Here is a 23,977-nt window from a genome sequence, read left to right as displayed (position 1 = left end):
TATAATTATCATCATCATGCTTTTGTGTGTGTGTGTATATATATATATATATATATATACACACACACACACACACACATATATACATATATATACACATATACTCTGCTTTTATATATATATATATATATATATATATATATATATATATATATATATATATATATATATACACATTTTTTTTTCTCTCCAAGTCAATTGGGACCAGCAACTTAAGGAGAACTATTAATTTAACCCCTGCACTGTCAACCAACTGATGCTCATGCAAACCCACGGATGCAACTGGGTTCACTTGGAATAAATTAATTTTTTCTCCTCTCTCCATTTCTACTCTTCATTAAGCAGGTTATGGGTCACATTTGTAATACTTCTGTCTGAAGAATCCTCTGTTGCATGTACTTTGTGAACTCGACTTTCTGCTTCCTCAGGAGAAAATAAGGCTTCAAAAAAAGAGAAGAAAAGAAAAGTTTGAGGCTAGTCAATAAAGATAGGCAGCTAATGGGACGTGTGCTTGTGTGTTTAGCAAGAGTTGCTGTTTTGAGCTCTGAACATCTTAATAGCCCATAATGAATGGTTTCCTGAGAGTAGCAACAATGCAAAATGAACTCAGCAACCCATGTTTTCAAAAATGCAAGACGGCTCTATTTAATCTCAGACAGACATATCTAAATCTGCAGTGCTTACTGATGTGTTGCAAATTGCTCCCCAAATAAGAATCACAGGTCTGTCCTGTCCAGATTGCTGACGGCGGAAGGGACAAAAAAAACATTATGCTGAATACTACAAATAAAATGCAACTGATTATGTAATTATGGATAGCTAAACTATGTAGTTTTGTTTATTTTTGGCGGAGAGTGGGAAATAAACAAGCCATTTGCCTTACTAGAAAGTCAGTGTACCATCAGAAGGTAAAACACTTAACTATAAATAATCTTACAAACTTTGAAAAACAAGCAATGAAATCCCTTCCTAATCGTCGCAGGCGACAAGCTGTGCATCAAACTGTATTTTGTTGCAAATTGCAGTCCCATTGGCTCTAAACAAATACTTGTATATTTCTGAATGTGTATAATAGGTCCTCTATGGAAAATAGAGTGCAAAACGTGATTTGTAATAGCTTAAAAGCATGTGCAGTGTTACTGAATGCTTTTTAAAATAAGGTCTGGCTATAACTGGGTAAACAGAATGTACCTGCTGAACTTCAACGTGTCCATCCATGTCTGCAGCAGCATATTTTAATCAGGAAGCACATAACCTGAAACGCAAATGTAACTCTCTGTGTCTATTTTGAGGGCAGTATGGCTCTCGCTGTCTCTTGTGCCACTGCTGCACTTCTATGTGGGTTAGAGGGATAAAAAAAATGACATCTGCGGGCCTATACTCAGGACACCGAGAATGGGCAATTAGTGCCCAAATCTGACATATTATACTTAACATGTTTCCTATTCCTTAACAAGCACTTAAATCTCTCAGCATATTGTAGTCTGAAGCCCACAATATGTCCTTCAACAACCAACGAACTGTTAAATAATAGTCTATTATATAATATTATTCTTGACAGGTTTACAGACGTCCATAGCAGCCCATAATTGTATATTAATTAAAGGCCATTTAAGAAGTTGATACACATTATTATTTAAAATGGCACTATGGCACCACCTTATGACAGAAAGCTGTAATTGCATGGAATGTGTTGGGATTATATCATTTTAGATAAATATAATAGAGCTATACTACTAAACAGCTAAAGCATATTGCTGAAATGCAGTTAATTCCTTAATCCTGTTAGACTGTGTGAGATATTTTAATTCCTGCCAGTCACACTGTTGGGGGTTCTCTAATCCTAGAGGGATGCAAGCATGTGAGACTAATCTATGTGAAATGTCAGAGATAACGTATGGAAAGGTTGCCTTTAAAGTGCCAAACTCAGCCGTGAGGAAAGGTTACGGTGCCTGCCACTGCTGTTTATTCCCTATCAGGCTGGTTGAAGTCTGGGCTTCAATGAATCATCAGGAGCACCAGTGAGACTCGAGTCTCCCTGCAGACACAGAACTGCTGCAGAGCTCAGACAGACCCCCCCGCCTCACATCTAACAAGAGCTAACCAGCTCTCTGATGAAGAAAAAAAAAACCTGTGAAACTGACAAAGATAATGGATTGAAAACTGTATGTAGTCACAACAACAAATATTTCCCCTCCATATATAAATATATACAAGTTTACTTATATGTAAAATATGGATATGAGTTTAATCATGTGTTCCAGACAGCAATGTAATATAAAAATTCACTAAGTATTATACATGTATTATTAGCAATAGTGCATCTTTACAACATAAAGAAACTGATATAAAATGAAGAAACCGACATTGGCAGTAGTAATGAAATGCAACACCGGAAACTGCTTGTTCACAATGACTTTCTAATGATAGGTTATAAAGCGCATTGTGCACCTGTTCCGACAAAATGAATTCGTCCATTATGAGTGCTTACAACCATTGCAGAACAAGTACAGGTGATAGAGATTCATACTTGACCCAAAACTGAACTCAGTCACTTGTGTGAGAGATTACAACATGGCCTGTACTGAAAGCAAACAATAACGCATTACTCTTTTATTAACATCACGTTGAAATTAAAAACCTTTTGATATGACAGTATTATGTAATATTACTATGCTACTCTCAAATAATTTAAATGAGCATTATCCAACATATTTTGGAGTTATTTTTGTGTAATTCCTGAGTACATAATTGAGATTTAAAATGCAATTTGTAATCAGTCAACCAGTGTTGCTGCTCTCAAACAAAGAGCAATGTTTTAACAGAAACATTGCGCTACACCTTTCTAGAAAAATGAATGGAAATCACCAGAACACTCACACCGGACACTGTGCCATTGAACGGTCACGCAGGAGAGTTGCTGGTGGCACTGTAACCACTCAAGTAACAAATCAAAAATAAAAAAGGGGGGGAAGGGTGTTTTCTAAGAACTTACTGCTGGTGAGAGCTGCACCTGAGAAACACACTCATTTTTAGAATCTCTCACCTGTGATGTGTGAAAGAGCTGTGACACATTTGAGATGTGGTAAATGTACTTCAGATTTAAAAGATCTCATCTACACCTAAAAATAAAACAAAAACATTCAGACATTCATATATTCTTATTTTGTCATTCAAAAGTTTGGAGTCAGAAAGAATTTTTGAAGAAGAAGAAAAAAGTTTCTTGCGCAGCAGATCAGCATAAAAAAATATTTCTGAAGGATCGTGACACTGAAGACTGGAATAATGGCTGCTGAAAATGCAAGAATAAAATACAATTTAAATGTATTATAATAGATCTCTTTTAAATTGTAATAATATATATATACACTCACCTAAAGTATTATTAGGAACACCTGTTCAATTTCTCATTAATGCAATTATATAATCAACCAATCACATGGCAGTTGCTTCAATGCATTTAGGGGTGTGGTCCTGGTCAAGACAATCTCCTGAACTCCAAACTGAATGTCAGAATGGGAAAGAAAGGTGATTTAAGCAATTTTGAGCATGGCATGGTTACGGTCTGAGTATTTCACAATCTGCTCAATTAGTGGGATTTTCACGCACAACCATTTCTAGGGTTTACAAAGAATGGCGTGAAAAGGGAAAAACATCCAGTATGCGCAGTCCTGTGGGCGAAAATGCCTTGTTGATGCTGGAGGTCAGCCTGGTCTGATGAGTCTCGATTTCTGCGAGACATTCAGATGGTAGAGTAAGAATTTGGCGTAAACAGAATGAGAACATGGATCCATCATGACTTGTTACCACTGTGCAGGCCGGTGGTGTAATGGTGTGGGGGATGTTTTCAGGGCACACTTTAGGCCCCTTACAGCCAACTGGCCATCGTTTAAATGCCACGGCCTACCTGAGCATTGTTTCTGACCATGTCCATCGCTTTATAACCACCATGTCCCCATCCTCCGATGGCTACTTCCAGCAGGATAATGCACCATGTCACAAAGCTTAAATCTTTTCAAATTTGTTTCTTGAACATGACAATGAGTTCACTGTACTAAAATTGCCCCCACAGTCACCAGATCTCAACCCAATAGAGCATCTTTGGGATGTGGTGGAACGGGAGCTTCGTGCCCTGGATGTGCATCCCACAAATCTCCATCAACTGCAAGATGCTATCCTATCAATATGGGCCGACATTTCTAAAGAATGCTTTCAGCACCTTGTTGAATCAATGCCACGTAGCATTAAGGCAGTTCTGAAGGCGAAAGGGGGTCAAACGCTGTATTAGTATGGTGTTCCTAATAATCCTTCAGGTGAGTGTATTTTTAATATTACTGTTTTGCTGAATCTTATTGACCCCAAATTTAAATTTAAAATCTAAACTAATAATACTAACAACTATATTACTTTTATGATGTTTTATGGTAATTATATAGTCCATAATGACACAGTCCGACTCAAGCAGTCCCTTTCTTTATATCCCTCTCTGTCTTTCTCTCCTCGTCTCTTTCCCCTGTGTCACAGGAGTGTGTGAGTTCCAGCTGACCTGATGCTGAGCGCTAGCCTACTTGTGCAGTCCTCGGAGTTCTCTCAGGACAGGCGCTGCTAGCACAGACACACTTGTTTTAAAACTTGTTCTTCAGAGGCTCTCACTGGGTCACTCTAATTGGATTACCGAGATGGAGGGACCTTAAACCCAATCACAAACACATAACCCTTGATTTCACATGATATACCAGCGTCAAGCTCTTTCAAAGGCACTTCATTTACTGTACTACTTTAGTCCTCTTGCAAACATGACACTCACCAAATGGATTTTACATGCTTATCGTTAAGACTAGAGAAGAGTGTCTGAAAGGATGCAAATCATGATGAAAGAGTGAAAGAACAAAAACACAGACTCATAAGTGCATAAAAAGTGCTCTTAATGAACATGTGACCGAGAGCAACACAGCGAGGGAAAAGGTTTGAGCTCAGAGACACGTCTTCTTTGCTCTGTGATTGTCATCATCAACACCTGTGTGTCACTGTCCTGAGAAACAAGGTGCTGGTAGCAGTTAAATGCGCTGAGGGATGCTAACATTTGTCTTTGACGTCTGACCTTGTAAGTAATTCTTGTCATTCCAGTTCAGTTTTCAGGGAGTTCAATTAGATGATTGGCTCTCAGAGGATTCAGGGATGTCCCAACGAGCCAATCAACGATGATGAAGATTGCGTCCTTTTGAGATTATTACGCAGCACTTTTCAGCCAAAATTCCCTCTGGGAAGCCCTGCAAGGTAATAAGAAAGTGAGCAGTCAAGGTATACATAAATACATTCTGTATCCGTCAAAAAATATATAATTTTAAAGGGGGGGTGAAATGCTCGTTTTCACTCAATATCCTGTTAATCTTGAGTACCTATAGAGTAGTACTGCATCCTTCATAACTCCAAAAAGTCTTTAGTTTTATTATATTTATAGGAGAAAGATAGTCTGTACCGTTTTTTTCCCGGAAAAACACGAGCGCCTGGAGGCGTGACGTGTGGGCGGAGCTAAAGAATCACGAGCGCGAGTAGGCTTTTACATTGAGAGCGTTTGGAAGCTGTGACATTACCGTGAGGAAAAAACCATCATCCAAAACAAACCATGGCTAACAGTCAGATTCAGCCGTTTATTTATGATCCAGAATCAGATCCAGAGGCTGAAATTTAACAAGAGCAGCAGCAGCAACGACGTCTCTATGTGGTATGTATTGAAACTGTATATATTTGCTTAGCGGTTTTGGAAAATGACTAAGTTCCACTTTATGTCGTCTTTTTTTTTTTCTTTTCTTTGTTTTTACTTTGTCCATGTTTAGCATGTTAACAGTATAAAAAAACTCAGTATGCATGAAATAGCATTTCACCCCCCCTTTAAAAAACTTTTGCTCTATCCATCAAATCTTTGCAGTCCACAATATACTCTTAAAAATAAAGGGGGTTTTCTTAACGATGCAATAACAACCCAAAGTAAACAGTTCAGTTTTACAATGACACATGAAATGATGTTTCAAGAACAGTTCACTTTGGGGACTCAAAAATGGTTCTTCTATGCATTGCTGTGAAACCCCCCGTTTGGAACGTTTCTTTTAAGCAGCATTTTAAAGGTACGTCAGACACAACATCTGTTCCAAATGGATGTCGAATGGCATACATCCTTCTTCAATAATATATTTCATTTAGTAGTGAAAGGTGTTGTTAAAAACAGTTCAGTAAACGGGCTATTGTACTCTATTTTTGTGTGTGTGTGCTGTGTATTTTTTTATGCCCTTTAGTGTGTTGCACTGTTAGCTTAGCTACATGCTAATGTCAAAACTCCATTGAAATCAACTGAGTCGTGTCACACAGAGTTGCTGTTCAGCATTCCAAATCAGTCACTTATTACAGTTAGGTTCCATTAAAAGCTCGCTACCTATGTAGGCAGATCCTTTCTTCATATGATTTATGGTGTTTGCTTTGTTTTTTCAAAGAGGTCAAATTAAACACATAAATGTGAATGAATTTTAAGTCACAATGCTATTTGATCAATAATTATTTCGTTTAAGAAGTGATGTACTTTAAAGTTGTAAGAAAGCAAAGATGGGCTTACCTTTATCTGTGCCTTCAGCTCTGAATAGCATTATTCTGTTGAAGAAAATATGCATCAGTTGATATACATACACATACATACAAAAAATGTGAAAACTTAAATAATAAAAGTAATAATAATTCTCCATAGAGGACCCAACTTACATCATACACACATCTGTGTTAGGCTATTATAGTAGGCTATTATTCATACTGTATACTAGTATAATATTTGTTGTTATTTTGAACAAACTTATTTTTTATATGTTTTAGTAATTAAGTAATTTTGTTGCACTGCTTTCTCACTTAAAAAAAATATTTCTATATAGATTTAATTAGTTATTTCAGTTTTATGTTTAGTAATTTTAACATTTGTTTTTAATTTAATAATTATATTTCATTTTATTTATTTTCTGAAAATGATTTCTAATATGGTAAATTTAATTTGAGGTACCAACAACAACAATTACGTGTTTCCCCTCAAACGCAAACCTTCAGCTTTGTTAGAACTCCTTTTGGTACTCCGCACTTTCCGCTTTCCCCGTGGAGAGATGTTTCTCCAATTAACACATCCCAGAGCCTCCAGGAACAACTCACCCAACACACACACTCACACTCACACACACACATAAAGTGCCCTAACTCACTTTTCAGTCTAAATATAAATTAATTGCTTTAATTTAAGATTTATTATTATTATTATTATTATTATTATTATTATTAGAATTTTCCATGTCTGTTCATTCTTTACATGAGACCAGAGTGAATTGAAGAAATTGGTTTCCATTGTGAGTAACAGGTTTCCGGAAGAGGAGACCAATTCTTAGGACACTGAAGAAACTTCATTCTGACTGCAGACACACTCACACCTCTAGTCTTCTTTCTCTTTAAAAACGTGTGTGTCATTGGATTAACAAAGTAACAAAATTCATAAGTAGGTCTATTTTCGACTTAGAACATCATGCTACTGTTCTGGTTTAAGACAGCATCAGTTTAACATTTAAAGTATAACAAAAAATGTGTCTTGGATATTAATTTTGCTCTTACTATCATCATAAAATAAGCATTCTGGATTGTGATTTTGTGTTGGTATTTATTTTTCTTTCTTTCTTTTACATCTATACAGTTCATTTGAATTACTCTTTTGTTTCTTGCATCTATTTAACCTTCATTAGGCAATTTTTTTTTCTGTTTTGATTGTCTGATACTGATTGTAAAAAATGCATTTACATTTTCTTTTATTAGCAAAAACCTAATCAATACAAATCACCGCGCTCTCCCAGATGAATTAGGTGCAAAAAGACCTATATTTCTTCAAACATAATCAAAGGTCTGCACTCAAGTCTTTTATTTGAATCAAAGCAGAGGATAACAAACATTTCAACTATCTGTGTAACAACCACCTTTTTGTAATCTGGTGAAGGTTCTTCAGATGTTAAAGGTTCTCTATGGAACCATTTAGACAAAAAGGTTCTTCTATGGCATCGTGAAGAGCTTTTATTTTGAGTTTAGGATAAAACTTACCTAAAACTTACCTAAAACCCTGTTATTTTGCCACCTTGCAAGCACCAGTTTTAAATTCTAGACATGCATATGTAAGATTTTTATTTTTTTTAACAGAAGACACCTGTGGAAGTGCATGCATCACTGGGTCTGTTTTTCACCTTTGTGTGTGGAAGGTGTTTGTCCGGTGGCCACATTGCTGAGGTCTGCAGGTAAGCCCACATACACTCCACCATAGTTCCTCCTCTTTTCATCGTCCATAGATGAATCGTCCTGCCTGTGGACCCAGAACCAGAACAGAACCAAGATATGATCCAATGAGCTGATGTATGAGGCAAAAAGCACAACTTAGAAAAGTGTGTTGCTTTATAATCCATATTACTGTAAAAGTCTCAATAGCAACAAACCTTTTAGCAGCTATATTTGACTGAACACATTTTGAGTATCATATCTGGCAAATTGTGTGATCCGTTAAATCTTGAGGGGTCTTGCATCAAAGAGAAAGTTTTCTACAGAGAACCTTAATGAGAAGCTTTAAGAATTGATAAGCAGAGCTTTTAGTATGGCAAAAATTTTCTCAAAAGAGACTTTTGTGAACATGTTTGAGGTTTCATTGATGGTGTTTTTGTGGTGAGTGTTTTTTTTTTTTGTGGCAGTCAAGGACTTGATACAGTATGTGCACGCGAGACTCTGTCCTGATGTGTGGGTGCTTGATGTTCAGATGTGAGAGAATAATTCCCGGAACTGTTTGGAAAATGACAGGCTATGTTCAAAACCCCACAGTTTTTTCTAAGGGAGATTGATTGACAAGCAGTTTCAAAAACTGAACGTCACTGCGAGGATTTCTAGTATTTTTTCCTTCTATTCATTCTCTCTCTCTCTCTCTCTGAAGTCATAGCCTTTGAAAAAAAATTATGAGATTTCAGAAAAAAAAGAATCTACCACAAATGTACACAAATTTGACATCACAAAACCAGCATTACATACCTAATACAATAATATTGTTATGTGAGTATTGCTAATTTTAGGTGTAATATTGTTAATGCAATAATATAATAACTGTAATTAATATAATTTGTGTGCATTTATGCATAAAGTATATGCATATACTTATTTGTGTGTAAACAATGGGTGTCAGTTTATTTTTGCTGTCCTGGTAATACTCACACATCTTTGGCTGACTCAGATGAACCTGTGGAAATAAGCAAACACAAAATTTAGACATGCCACATGTTCCTCGATCATTATATACAGTATACACACGGAGTAATTTTAAAAGAACATATTTATTGCTCTCTTGAATCCAACCAACATTTACACTGTTTGAAAGAAAACGGACTGATTAAGAATCGTGTAAGTAATTAATATGTCATTATTGTGTTATTACAATGTAATAAAGATATAGAGAAAGTGCTGTCGGGCGGATTTGTCATTCGTTGATATGGCGAAAGCTCCATCCAATGTCTGGTCAATCACACTATGAGTCATCAGTGAACACTAATGTGTGTGTGTGTGTGTGTGTGTGTGTGTGTGTGTGTGTGTGTGTGTGTGAGTGCGTGCGTGCGTGCACGCAAGTACAGTTCTTAAAGTTAACTGACAGGTGGTTATGTGTGTATTAATATCATATATGAATGGTAGGGAAGGGAATACATATTGGCTAGCTCTCCACAGAAATATTAGACCACAGACTTCATTTAATGACAGTCCAATCAGTCATAACATTGCATCCTGTTAAGACATACTTTGATTATAAACAAATATTATAACAATTTGAAATAAATGGAAACAAATTGTTGTAATCTGCAATTGTTGTAAATTGTACAATCTGGAAAAAATCCATGAATTCCGGCAGACAGAAGTCTGATATACAATGCAAATAACATCTTTTCATCGCACTGTAATGCTTAAAATGCTATTCAAAATGACAGTGTGTTTGATGACTGCACTAAGATCCTCACAAAGCGGTTCATATTGATTCATGCCCATTCCTGCCTCAGCTCCTGTTTGTGTGTGTGTGTGTGTGTGTGTGTGTGTACCCATGTGAGATGACTCATACTGGAGTGCTGTTCAGATTGCCGTCTAACTCTGCTGATTTCTGAAGGATGACTGAGGACATAACGTTCACACATACTGTACACACACACACACACACACACACACACATGCTCATCCACGTCCAGCCGAGACACATCAGTCTCGTAAGAGGTTCACAGACCATGCAATCCCTTCACAGCGGTGTAAACAAACACCTTCATGAATATCATTTAGTCTCAAAGACCTCCAGGCACAAAGAATTGACCACACTCAAGAAACGATCTTTACTTCTAGCCGTTAGACAACTGGTAGGATATGTTTGATCCAGTTAATCTACAAGGACCAGGGTTGAGTAAATCTAGATGTGTGAATGATTCAGTCCTGACAAGACACTCAGAACTCCCATTCACAACATGAGAGCATCTGGCCAGAAGCCAATGGTTTGTGGAGGAGAGAAAGATGACTGGATGGCTAAACTCACATGAGCAGACATGGGCTTGTTTACAGAGCACACACACAGCAACAAACAGACTCACACTCACTCATGAACACAAACGTAAAGGTAGAAAAGCAGCACACTTACCCGCAGCTGTGCTGTCTGAGGTGGAATTCCCACATCCCATGCTTTAAACTTTGTCAAAGTCAATCAAAGTGATGGAAATAGGATAGATAGACAAGTGCTGAGGGGGAGTGACAAGGGGGAAAGAGACACAGATTACTGGAATTGGTTGGGAGAAGGATGAATGGAGGGATGAGGAGAGAGTGAGGATGAGGGAAGTGCAGTCTGATGGCTGAGCCTGAATGTGTCTGAGCTGCTATACTTCCTGCACTTCCCTTGAGAGAGAGAGAGAGAGAGAGAGAGAGAGGGAGAGAGGAGGAGGTGAATGTAGGTGGTAAGAATTATTTCTCCACCCTGGCAAGGTTGCCCAGGTAACAGAGATTGTGTTTCTGTGCATGTGTGTGTGTGTGTGTGTGTGTTGATACGAAGAGTAATAATACTGTGGGAAAGGCAAAACTTATTTCAAGATTAAAAAGGAATGTACAGTCTTGTTCAAAATAATAGCAGTACAATGTGACTAACTAGAATAATCAAGGTTTTTAGTATATTTTTTATTGCTACGTGGCAAACAAGTTACCAGTAGGTTCAGTAGATTGTCAGAAAACAAACAAGACCCAGCATTCATGATATGCACGCTCTTAAGGCTGTGCAATTGGGCAATTAGTTGAAAGGGGTGTGTTCAAAAAAATAGCAGTGTCTACCTTTGACTGTACAAACTCAAAACTATTTTGTACAAACATTTTTTTTCTGGGATTTAGCAATCCTGTGAATCACTAAACTAATATTTAGTTGTATGACCACAGTTTTTTAAAACTGCTTGACATCTGTGTGGCATGGAGTCAACCAACTTGTGGCACCTCTCAGCTGTTATTCCACTCCATGATTCTTTAACAACATTCCACAATTCATTCACATTTCTTGGTTTTGCTTCAGAAACAGCATTTTTGATATCACCCCACAAGTTCTCAATTGGATTAAGGTCTGGAGATTGGGCTGGCCACTCCATAACATTAATTTTGTTGGTTTGGAACCAAGACTTTGCCCGTTTACTAGTGTGTTTTGGGTCATTGTCTTGTTGAAACAACCATTTCAAGGGCATGTCCTCTTCAGCATAGGGCAACATGACCTCTTCAAGTATTTTAACATATGCAAACTGATCCATGATCCCTGGTATGCCATAAATAGGCCCAACACCATAGTAGGAGAAACATGCCCATATCATGATGCTTGCACCTCCATGCTTCACTGTCTTCACTGTGTACTGTGGCTTGAATTCAGAGTTTGGGGGTCGTCTCACAAACTGCCTGTGGCCCTTGGACCCAAAAAGAACAATTTTACTCTCATCAGTCCACAAAATGTTCCTCCATTTCTCTTTAGGCCAGTTGATGTGTTCTTTGGCAAATTGTAACCTCTTCTGCACATGCCTTTTTTTTAACAGAGGGACTTTGCGGGGGATTCTTGAAAATAGATTAGCTTCACACAGACGTCTTCTAACTGTCACAGTACTTACAGGTAACTCCAGACTGTCTTTGATCATCCTGGAGGTGATCATTGGCTGAGCCTTTGCCATTCTGGTTATTCTTCTATCCATTTTGATGGTTGTCTTCCGTTTTCTTCCACGTCTCTCTGGTTTTGCTCTCCATTTTAAGGCATTGGAGATCATTTTAGCTGAACAGCCTATCATTTTTTGCACCTCTTTATAGGTTTTCCCCTCTCTAATCAACTTTTTAATCAAAGTACGCTGTTCTTCTGAACAATGTCTTGAACGACCCATTTTCCTCAGCTTTCAAATGCATGTTCAACAAGTGTTGGCTTCATCCTTAAATAGGGGCCACCTGATTCACACCTGTTTCTTCACAAAATTGATGACCTCAGTGATTGAATGCCACACTGCTATTTTTTTGAACACACCCCTTTCAACTAATTCAACTAATTGCCCAATTGCACAGCCTTAAGAGCGTGCATATCATGAATGCTGGGTCTCATTTGTTTTCTGAGAATCTACTGAACCTACTGGTAACTTGTTTGCCACGTAGCAATAAAAAAATATACGAAAAACCTTGATTATTCTGGTTAGTCACATTGTACTGCTATTATTTTGAACAAGACTGTATGCAATTTCACATTCTATTCAGATTGGTGGTTCTTAACCAGGGGTCAAAGCAAACTTAAAAAAATAAAAGGAAATCAGTTATAACAAATTATAGTTAATATATGAACATATATATTAATATATAACACAATAATAACGTTTATTTGTAATAATTATAAGACATTTTCACCACTTTTTTTTTGTATTTTGCATATTAAAGAATACATTGACATATATAGTATATTAACATGTAATAGATATAAGAACAATAATAATTTTGCAACGCAACTGTTATTAATAAAAAAATTCAAATGATAAAACCAACATATGGTCCAAAATGTAAACTAACATTAAGTATGCTTTGCAACTTGCATATTATTACTATTTCTATTAACATATCTAGTATAATCATTATCATCAGCAGCATATAAAATATTAATAATAACATTTTGCTAATATTAATAATAATATAGAATCATGTTATAAAATAAATATTATCTTTAGGTTACAAAAGTTGAGAACTGCAGATAAACAATGCAATAATAATAGTGATGTAACTAGACAGAGGTATGTTGCATGTGAAAATGGCAGAATGACAGATCTAGATGGACTGTAGCTTATTAGGAGCAGCATTCAACATCACACAGTAAATGTCTCAGTATCCGTGCTCTCAGCCTTTTGCTAGTTGTTTTAGAAGGCAGGTGAGAACATTGACTAATTATACATGCTGTTCTGGGTGGAAATGGGTGTCTGAGTCGTGTATAACGTGCAACAAAGAAGAAAAAAAGGAAACTTTGGTGATCAAATGACTAGAAGATCTGACCAGCTAAATGAACAACGCCACAGAGAGCATCACATAAGAATAAAGACTACAGAACTGTGCCTTATCTGTTATCTAGTGAAGCTTGTTGACAAACTCAGATTTGTAAGTTTGTAAGAATTGTGAGATAAAGGTAACTTTGCGAGGGAAAACAACAACAGCTGTGAGAAGTAAACTTAGCATTCCAAGAAAGATTGTATATAGCAATTCTGACAGAACTTAGTATGGATAGCAGCTACTGATTAGATATGTGAAGTTGTCTTCATTTTAAGGTGGAGACATTTTAGAATATAGCTTATTTTTCTTATACTATCTCTTTATTCCAGCGGTAGTGAGTCATACACTTGGCCTTTTCACAAGCGTTACTTCCCTTCACCATGCTCCTCCACTTACATTAGATTAAAACTCCTTGAGAACGCTTAATGCGTTAGAGTCATCAGGTCAGTCCACAACTCCATTTAGACCTTGGACTATTCAGCTCTATTCGTAGTCACGGAAAGACTGCGAATTCTTTCCCAACACAAGAGCACTTACTGATATCGCAGGAACATAATTAATTGATTTTTCCCTCCATTTGTTTTGTCTAGAATGGGTGTAGTGAATGATTTGAGCAGCAGGGGGCAGTATGTTAACGTTGTTAACAAGTGTTTATAACTAATTTACAGTAGGTAAACAAACGTGACACTGGCATTCTATTCCTGCAACAAAACATTCAAAATAAACCTCACAAAATGGGGGAAAAAAGAGGTTAAAGAGGCAGAACCTGAAGAGGAAAGTGCCTTAAAATAGCTGGATAGTGAAGTGAACAAACAACTCCAGCACACATCTAATTGAATGTCCTTTCGCTCGCTGAGTCGCTGGCCTTCAGTAAATGGCGTCACAGCTTGGTCTTTATGTTGGAGTTAACTCGCATATGTCTATGTTTGGCTCATGCCGGGGACAGGAAGTTATCCGTGTCCTAGTTTTCCCTGAAAGCTTTCATGCCTTCAGGCAGGGCCATTCAGGAGAAAAACAACAGTTTTAATGTCTACTTTGAAATAAAGTGAAATAGTTAAAGGTGTGGAAGGCTAGGAGATTGGGGTTTTACAATCCTCTCTTTACCAATTTTTATTAGTAGCCTAGTAGTATTCCTACTCTTTAACATGACTGAACAGATCCGGTGCACAAATAACAAAACAATTCTAATTTTTTCGCACAACTGACATACTCCGTTCAAGACCAGATTTCAGTAATTGTTCCTTGCTGACATGTAAATAAAAAAACTGACTGATTCTGAAATTTTTATTATTTTGTGTGTGTGTGTGTGTAATACGTTTTTAAAAAAATTTATATTTATAAATAGTTTAAAATTGGTTTGTTTTCAGTTCTCTGTTTAAAATGTTATTTAGTTACCAAAGCAACATTCCAATTATATTTATTTTTACATTTTTCAGCATTTAAGATTTTTTTAAATTAAGATTTTTATAGATTTTTTTTTCAGTTAATGATAACACATATGTGAAGTTACTTGAATAAATATTGTATAAATATTCATGTTGTAATATTTCAGACTGGTGCATTAATTTCCTGGAAAGCACATTATCACTGACAGTAATGGCTTGGATATTATACAGTGAAACCATTTACAGTCACTCCCACCTTCTGCAGTAAGTTAATGTGATGGCATCCTAATCTACATACATCACAGATACAATTCCTTCCTTTAGTATTTATCTCTAGATAAAAGATGCTTTCAAATGCATGTTTTTTGTATTTAATTGATTAATCTTATCGCCTCCAAATTTGTCGTTGCACGGAAACCAACACTCATTGTGGGGACCACTTAAACTCTGAGTTGATTAGACATTAATGGTAATCAAATGAACTATTCATTACTAGTTAGTATTAATAGGTTTTACCGCTCACATAACAATAAAATTATTGTTTAACTGACTGATCATTTAAATTAAGAAAACAACTCACCCCAAGTCTTACCTCATCTCCGATGCCATCTCAAAAACATCTCTCAGGTTTGTTACTGGAGGTATTTTAGATTTCCTTCCAGGGCTATATTAGAAATTAATAATGTTTAACCTCATTTAACAGCCCGACATATACATTTAAAGAAGTAGTGAAGAGTTCTCACAAAAACACAGAAACATGACTAAGGACCCTATTGCAATTTTAATGCAGATACAATCACCACACAATTGATCATTATTACTCATATTTTTAAGGCACTACCTGGTAAGGAAAGGCAAACAAGAAGTTTTACAATAAGCCACTGACAAGTTCATAGCTAGACAACACAGAAGAACTGGCAGGAAGAGCGAGAAAAAGTAGAGAAGAATATGAAATCTTGGCAGTTGGTCTATATTTACAGTTCAAAGGCATTTCCTGCTGTCCATCATGCTCAGAATGGGCGGTGCCAGCCTCTAATTGGCTGCAGTGTGACTTTGTCACCACCTACCAAAGGCAACACAAGTCACACTAGTGAAGTTCATGAAGAAACAATATTGTCCTCAGTACCCTTCTGTCATTAAGAGTGTGAAGTGTTTGGCACATTTGAGTCAGAACATACAGGTAGGAAAACTGTACCATTTACATTAGACGACTTACCATCAGCTGCCTTACCATTATAGCTTTTTCAGTAATTAAATTAAACTTTAGACTTATTCATTTGATACATATAAAACAACAGAAGCTTTAGGTGGTTGTGGACAGCTTCAAAATATTTATTTAAACTTTGGTGAGCTCTAAATAAAAATATAACATTTAAAATAAAAAAAAAAAAAAGTAAAAAAAAAAATAGTACCAATAAACAAAATTAAAATTCTAGGATATCATGATTTAATAGGCAAATGAGTCGCTCTCAGTCCAAACTATTGCTGTTAAGGCAAAATCGTGTTCTTATTTCATTATAACATTCAAGAAAATTCTCTACCATTCATGTAACTTATTTCTTAAGAAAGGCAACCAGCAATACAAACTTCCTTGATCAAATCAAATATTGTTAATTTAAAATACAAAATCATAACTTTGTCATAAAATAAGGCAAGCCATGTGTCAAAGTGCACATACATAAAAGCAAAGATGGTACAAAACATAAAAACTCAACTGCTGGATCAGGCACCAAAGCAAAGGGAGATAAAAGCTTCCGTGGCCTTTGTTCTGAGTGTCTGTGTGTCATGAATCAAATGCTCTTTCGCTGTGTTTCTGAGACGTGGACAACTGCTCAGAAATCATAGTCTGTTCTTTTGTACTGTGGCTAAATTAGAATTGGACTTGATGACATTACTATACGCAATCATTGATAAATAAGCTAAAAAAAAAAATCGGGAGGGACAAAAGAAGCCCTGGCTCGGACATCAGCATCACAAACACCTGTACAAACCGATAGTGATACCACAAACTGAACTGTGAGCCAACGGCATTCAAAGAACCCACAGGATGTGACATCAGCACTGCACAGGAATGAGAGTGGCACTTAAAATACACACACAAAAAACAATGGCCTTCCACAGAAACAATAATCCATCTCTTTTGTCTAAAGCCTCTTGCAGCCTCGAGTGTAAAAATATATTTACATATAATACTATTTTAATTAATCTACACAGGAAGAATATACTGAACATCTGATTATTGGCATAGCAGAACACAAAAATAAATGCTGGGTTTTCATTGTGCAGGTGCAGATCTGAGAAGTACCATAGTGAGTTTTCGCTCTCCTCAACGGTTGTGTTGTTCCCCTCAGGTCAGAGTATATTATATTGGTCCCTCTGAGCAGAGCTGAAAGCCGTGTGGAGAGGAAGGGTCTGCAATTAGTCTGTGTTCCTCCTTGCTTCATCTTTTACTTGATGGAGCAGAGGCTCCAAAAAACATGGTCCTCCAGAAGGCCTGTTCTTATTTTTGAGCCCATTAAATTGAGCTCTGTCTTGGATTTAGAAGCACTTCCATCTCCTTTCTTGAGTCTGGGCTCCTCGGCACTAAAGGTCAGTCACTTTATTCTCCAATGCGGCGGCGATCTGCTGCAGTCTGAGGGTCAGCTGTTTGCTCTGGGCGGCAGGATCGTCCTCCAGCGATGAGATGATCTATGGATAGAGAGGCAATAGACAGACATTTGTACCATTTACTTGAACTCAAAAATAAAAATGAAAAGTGTACCTGAGTAATGTATGTGTGCAGTTATGAAAATGGCTGGAGTTTAACATATACTATGATGTGTGACAACACCTACCCCATCATAGTACTTGCTGGCATACTGGTAAAGCTGGTGCAGTGCAACCTGGGTATTCAACTTATCTGTATGAGACTGGAGAAAGATAAGGAGTTAAATTTGCCGTTTACAGTTAAATGCATAAAATAAAATGAAATACAATATAATAATAAGAAAAATTACATCAAATAAAAAAAAAATATACAATTGAGAAAAATATAGAGATAAAACAAAATATAAATGACACAAAATAAAATAAACATGACAATATATAAGACAACATTACATAAAATATAATAAAAACTACTAAAATAAAATAAAAATAAACATGAAAAATATAAAAATATAAATTTAACATTTAAAATTAAATTTAAAAAAGCATAAAATATAACACGAACTTGAAATTATACATTTATTAATAAAACAAAAAAAAAGCAAATTATATAAAAAATACAACAATAAAAATGAAAAAAACAATAATAATCAGAAAATACAACGAAATACTAAAATAAGACAAAATATAAAAGATAAAACAATAAAATTTAAATCACACGATTGTAAATCAACTTACACGTGAAACTTCTGCAAGGTGTGTGTTCATGTCTTGGTCACTGACTGGAACCATCTGACGGATGCCTTTATAATAACTGAAGAGCACAGAGAACATGAGTGTGTTGTTGTCTTTCTCACTTGTGATATCACATGTACTAAATAATGAAAAGAACGGAAACCTACTCATCAACCATCTTCTTGTAAGTGGAGATTTCCTTTGCATAAAGCAGTTTGTTGCTGGGAGACTCCTGTGAAGCAGAGATCAAGAGTGGAGACATTAAACAGAAAGCCAAGATGAAATGATAGCATCTGATAAGCTACAACTTCAGCTCTTGCTGCTCACCCGGGTAAGTTTGTGCTCAGACTTGGTGCAGGCGTCCATGAAGGTCTGGGCGATGACGGACAGAGAGGCGTCCACCACTTCAGTCACATGTACGTCAAAGATGAAGTGAGGGTTTTTCAAAATGTTCACCCAGAACCGGAGAGGCAGACTGATGAAACAAACACACCGATGCACGTATGACTTGCGAGGACAAACAAAACAACTGAAAATACATTTATAGGTGGCAGATTTGTCAGTAACACTAAAGACAGAATGAAAACCCATATCTATCTGTCTATCTGTTAAATTAAGCATAAAGTCCCATTCAATTTAGCTTAATGAAGACAAGCTCAACAAACTCTCTACTCAATAGAAATGTCATTTTGTTTTAAACGAGGCACTGTTTTTGTTTAAAGGAAAGTAATAGCTTTATCTTCATTCCTCCAGAGCTTTTTTTTCCCTTGATCTAATGCATGTATCAGCAGTTTCTCATTCAATCAAGGACCATCATTTTTCAGAGATAGAGAGAAAAAAAAAAGTAATCTCAGAGTTTGGTGTGAGATTTTAATATAACAATATCCCAACCGCCCTTTTAGGAAAGGAGCTGCAAGCAATCCATACAGAGTCAATACCAGAGTCCCGTTGGCCTCGACTCCGAACAAACGCTCGAAAACAAATCATACCCTTTTTCCTGACCTACCCAGCAGTCACGGTTCTTCTGCAAAACAATAATGAGAGGAGTAATATAATGGACCGCTGATGGTGGTGGAACAGAGAGGGGATGCGAAAGAGAAGTGCGCACTTCAAGCACACTGATGCAGACTTCACATGTCAATATCTCCGCTCATCGAACAAGACACACTGTGCATATTTTATCAGAGCTCAACAAAGCCTGCATAATTTAATCTGCAGCTAATCGGCTTCAGAGTTTTCAAATCTCTACTGCACAGGACAGTTTATTATTATTGTTGTTGTGAGGTAGATAATATTATAATTTGTCCCAAAAGATAGGAATTGTGTTTTAATTTAATGAATTGTGAAAGTTAACTTTTTACTCGCAAGAGTTCATGGGTTAAAGCAACGTAAAATGCAGTACCATAATTGATAATGAAAGACAAGTAAAGATGGATGGCTGTCACATCTGTACACAAGAACTGCCACGCTCATGTGAATTCATGAAGCAGAAAGCTGGTTTTAGTCACAGAAAGAATGTCTGTCACTTTAAACAACCACCTCCGGCTGCGCACATATTGTACAAAATAATACTGGCATCTTACTGTACGTTATGAATTCATGCACAACACAGCTTTATCAACTGATGCAATGAACAGTTGAATTCATTCAGATAATGCTGTATCAAAATTTTAGACTGCATCAAATTATTTGTCATATAATATAAAATAATATAATATATACAGTACATTTACAGTTAGTTATTATTATAATTATAAGTAAGATAATTAAATATAATGTATAGTGTATTTATGATAATATAGTTTGTATATAACAATAAACAAAATATTTCTAAATAAAAATAAGGATTTGTTAAATTCACAATATTATATGATATACGCAGCAAATTAACTTTTTTATTTAACAAATTTTAACCGTTTTTGGGGGGATGGGGGGTTTAAAAAGTTTTCCCCAAACAATGAAAGTTGAAAGGGACAAATTTACAGTTAATCATTATATTAAAACCTAAATAATATATTTATAATATTATACAATAATAGTTCTAAAAGAAAACCTTTGTCATTTAATAAAATAAAATTTAATTAAATTAAATATAAGAGCTCAATGTTACGGGTAACGCATTGATGCATCACACATAGTATTTTTCCACTCACTTATGTTGTAATAACGAGATATGTCGTTTCATCTTTTCTCGTTAAAATGACATCTTTTCTCGCAATAACAAGATGTTTTTTTTTCATTAAAATTACATATTTTTCTCAAAGACTAGATGTTTTCTCATTAAAACTACATATTTTCTCATAATAATATATCATATGCCGTAAAAACCATTTGTTTTCCAGATATTATAGATATGGTACATTATGTGAGCGATAAGTGACTGTCCGCGCTGCTGTCGCCGAAGTCTGACATAAACAAAGATCTGCACGCTGCTGAAATTATTCAGAAATTATTCTTATTCGGTGTGATGGGATAGACCGTTAAGGGGCCGTTCACATGTCGCGCCTAAAAACGCGTGGAAAACGCTAGGCGCGCAGTTTTCTCCTTTCCAAAGCGCTCGGCAGTTGCGCCACTGAGGCATCTGCCTTTGCTAAGCAACCATGACGTGCTCTCTCCATGAAGACACAGAAATTTCAGCAAGGGATAAATGGATTTGCAGCTCTAAAAATCGCTTGCAGTAGCTCTGCTACTAAATTTATTTCAAAATGGCAATCCATATACAACTATGATCAGCAGTTCCTTCATCTTAGCTGAGCTTTCAACGTTGTCACGGGAAAGGATGAAGCTGATTGGTTAGTTCTTGTCACATGACCCGCCGGTACGCTTGCGGCTCTCTGAAAAGTTTAAATGTTTTTAACTCGATGCAGTGCGGACGCGCTTGGAAAAAACGGGCGCGTCGCACCGCGTGCCTACATTGGAAATAACTAATATTGAGCGCGCAAAAGATGCAATATGTGAACGGCCCCCAAGACAGGCTGAGTGGAAAAGTGGCATTTTTAGGGCTGCCCACTTACAAATAGCAAGCACATTTTTTAACCCCACTAACAAAAAATATGAAAAAGCTTAATTTTCATTTACCTGTTTGGCAGAACAAAATAATAATAATAATAATAATATTGTAGATGGAAAGCAGCACGGACAGTCCTTTATCGCTCAAACATATAGTTTTTATGTCATATGTCTTTATTACGAGAAAAATATGTAGTTTATCTAGAATGGATGTAATTTGAAATAGATAATTACATCGTTTTAATGAGAAAACATCTCGTTATTATGAGAAAAGATATCGTTTTAACGAGAAAACATTGTGTTATTTACGAGAATAGATGTGGTTTTAACGAGATAATTATGTCATATTAATGACATAACATTTGGTTTTTATGAGAAAATGTAATTTTAATGAGAAAACATCTTGTTATTACGAGAAAAGAGGTCGTTTTAATGATAAAAGTTGACGTTGAAACGACATCTCGTTATTATGACATAACTGAGTGGATAAAATAATATGTGTGACTCAGCAACGAGTCACCGTAGGTTCGTACTCCACTGAATTTAACTGTATAATAATAATTTAAAGAAAAACAACTAAATTGATTTTGTTAGGGAACGGTCCCTTTAAATTAATGTTGTTCAGAACCGTTAAGTGTTTCAAACCTGTTGGTCTTCCAAATGTGGATGGTCTCATCATCAACGTTGTCATGTTTTAGTGCTTGTTCATCCAGGAAGTCAAAGAAATACTTGACAGCAGGGAGGAACAACGGTCCCTGAAGACAACACACTGCGAAGAAATCATCCACAAACTGCTGCAGCGTGCCCTGTAACACACACACATCACAGTACATCACTATCTTAATTCAATTTCCAATTCAATTCCGGTCTACATGTGAATAAAAATTAAAAAAAAAGTTAAAATGCAAGTAAATATTCAGTCTAACCCACCTTCATAGAGAGGAGTCTGGTCAGGTAAATCTCAGTGATGGCTTTTCGTCGTGGCCTTGTCTTTCATACTCCCTCTCTTTGATTTTACTTCATCCCAACTCATCCGCCGGTCTCACCAGGTGAAATACTTTATCGTCTTCCAGCAAAGATTTTCTATTCATAACAAAACAAGCACATTTGAAGAACTGATTGCTCTTCCTGTTTGGAGAACAGTTATTTTAGGCATACTTTAGTATAAGAGGCCTATTAGTTTGGGTTCAGTTCTAGTTCACTGTCTATTTAGTGCGTCAGCAGATTTTAGTCGTTCTGTGTTTTTTCCATCACTAAGGACTGTCAATATGTTTAGACTATTAAGTGAGGGTCAATATGAAGCAACGCAGCGGTGTCATTAAATACGACTGGAGTAATTTTAAGACTTCAGTATAATGAAAGTCACTAACTTTCTTCGTGATTGTCTTGGTTCTGGTCGAAAAGACTGCTGGGTGTGCAGAACTCGGGACAAGACCAGGGTGGCTCCATCCCTCACCTTATACACACACACAAAATATTTGAAACAGTTATTCACTTTAATTAAACAGGGGATAATATGACATCACACAAAGTGATCCAAAAGCATAGAGAATATCTGTTTAAATTTGTTTTGTTTGTGTACCTTTTCAAAAAATAAAATAAATAAATAAATAATTTAATTTAATAAAGCCAGTGATTGAATAAAACAAAACAAAACACACACAAAATATGTATAAAAAATTAAATATGTTTTAGATACCTTGGCACAAATAAAGTAAAATATAAATAAAAACTAACAGGCTTGTCAGTAACACTAAAGCCAAGATGGAAACCCAAGGTGAACTGGTTTGTAATTTATACTTAATAATGCACTGTTTATGTTAATGTATTTTTGATTTTGAAATCCAGGTCTACTTGTAAAATTAAAGAATAGAGTACAATTAAATAAAATAAAACATACAAAAAAATTAAACATAAAAAACCAATATAAACAAACAAATAAATAAATCCATGTGATGAAATAAAATAAATGCATTACCTACAAGTTTTAATTAAAATCAATGAATTGTAATTAACTGACAGTATTAACACACCGAAATGTGATCAAGACAACATTAATCATTGGGAAACATAAAATGCCAACTTTTCAATACAATGTGAGTGTATTCATGTGTTATCGTGCACTCACATTGTAATGGGCCAGGGTGTTGATTCGTTTCCATCTTCCCTCTTTCTGTGATGTCAAATCCAGATCGGACAGGATCTGGCCTGTAGAGCCAGGGCGCCACTCTGTGGCAAGAAAGCAAGTATGTAAGAGAAGAAAAGAAGAAAAAAAAACAATCCCTGGCTGTTTTTTCTCTACACTCCTTCATTTAACCAGATTCATCTGTCTGATGGATGATGCGAGACAAGGGCTTTAACAATTCAGTACATTTAAAAGAACAACTCATTAAGAACGGCAGGAGTGCCGACCGACATGCACAAGATCCCACCATTAATCAAACCGCTATCTGTTCAGAGCCAGGAAGAAGTGAGTCTTCCTCCTGTACTTTTATATATGTAATAAAGAGAGCTATTTATGCATGTTACTTTCATAAAGTTGGAAGCTTTAGAATTTGCCCTGCAATAATAAATCAAAAGTGCTGGGTGCTCTAACCGAGTGCGACGCTGTC

At 36.1% G+C, this 23,977-nt stretch overlaps 2 protein-coding genes and 1 long non-coding RNA gene across 3 annotated transcripts; all 3 read right to left on the bottom strand.

Moving 5' to 3' along the window:
• Positions 1-4,287: 4,287 nt before the first annotated feature.
• On the bottom strand, positions 4,288-10,965 carry LOC113074504 (overexpressed in colon carcinoma 1 protein homolog). Its single transcript, XM_026247340.1, has 5 exons — positions 10,706-10,965; positions 9,256-9,280; positions 8,250-8,365; positions 6,608-6,642; positions 4,288-5,270 (listed from the first exon to the last, which is right to left on the bottom strand). Exons 1-4 carry the CDS (start codon positions 10,743-10,745, stop codon positions 6,638-6,640), a joined length of 186 nt encoding a protein of 61 aa, XP_026103125.1. The 5' UTR covers positions 10,746-10,965; the 3' UTR covers positions 4,288-5,270; positions 6,608-6,637.
• Positions 10,966-15,737: 4,772 nt separating this feature from the next.
• On the bottom strand, positions 15,738-22,099 carry LOC113074501 (plexin-B2-like). The gene is made up of 6 exons (XM_026247338.1): positions 22,011-22,099; positions 18,684-18,831; positions 18,524-18,588; positions 18,360-18,435; positions 17,810-17,884; positions 15,738-17,663 (listed from the first exon to the last, which is right to left on the bottom strand). The coding sequence occupies exons 2-6, from the start codon at positions 18,720-18,722 to the stop codon at positions 17,559-17,561; spliced, it is 360 nt and encodes a 119-aa protein (XP_026103123.1). The 5' UTR covers positions 18,723-18,831; positions 22,011-22,099; the 3' UTR covers positions 15,738-17,558.
• A 666-nt stretch (positions 22,100-22,765) lies between these two features.
• On the bottom strand, positions 22,766-23,977 carry LOC113074503 (uncharacterized). Its single transcript, XR_003280657.1, has 3 exons — positions 23,962-23,977; positions 23,494-23,594; positions 22,766-22,821 (listed from the first exon to the last, which is right to left on the bottom strand). It is a non-coding gene; the product is annotated as an uncharacterized LOC113074503 (long non-coding RNA).

This window comes from Carassius auratus, unplaced genomic scaffold (assembly GCF_003368295.1).
Source record: "Carassius auratus strain Wakin unplaced genomic scaffold, ASM336829v1 scaf_tig00014969, whole genome shotgun sequence".
Classification (NCBI taxonomy): domain Eukaryota; kingdom Metazoa; phylum Chordata; class Actinopteri; order Cypriniformes; family Cyprinidae; genus Carassius; species Carassius auratus.
This window is presented reverse-complemented; position numbering and strand designations above follow the sequence as displayed.

Bases quoted from the DNA above. Each gene is read 5' to 3' on its own strand.
- LOC113074504 (XM_026247340.1), bottom strand. From the start codon at position 10,745: ATGGGATGTGGGAATTCCACCTCAGACAGCACAGCTGCGG. The intron at 9,281-10,705 runs GTAAGTGTGCTG...TTATTTCCACAG, and splicing joins CTCAGACAGCACAGCTGCGG to GTTCATCTGAGTCAGCCAAA. The intron at 8,366-9,255 runs GTGAGTATTACC...CTGGGTCCACAG, and splicing joins TCTGAGTCAGCCAAAGATGT to GCAGGACGATTCATCTATGG.
- LOC113074501 (XM_026247338.1), bottom strand. From the start codon at position 18,722: ATGGACGCCTGCACCAAGTCTGAGCACAAACTTACCCGG. The intron at 18,436-18,523 runs GTAGGTTTCCGT...TGTGCTCTTCAG, and splicing joins TACAAGAAGATGGTTGATGA to TTATTATAAAGGCATCCGTC. The intron at 17,664-17,809 runs GTAGGTGTTGTC...CTCTATCCATAG, and splicing joins CCAGCAAGTACTATGATGGG to ATCATCTCATCGCTGGAGGA.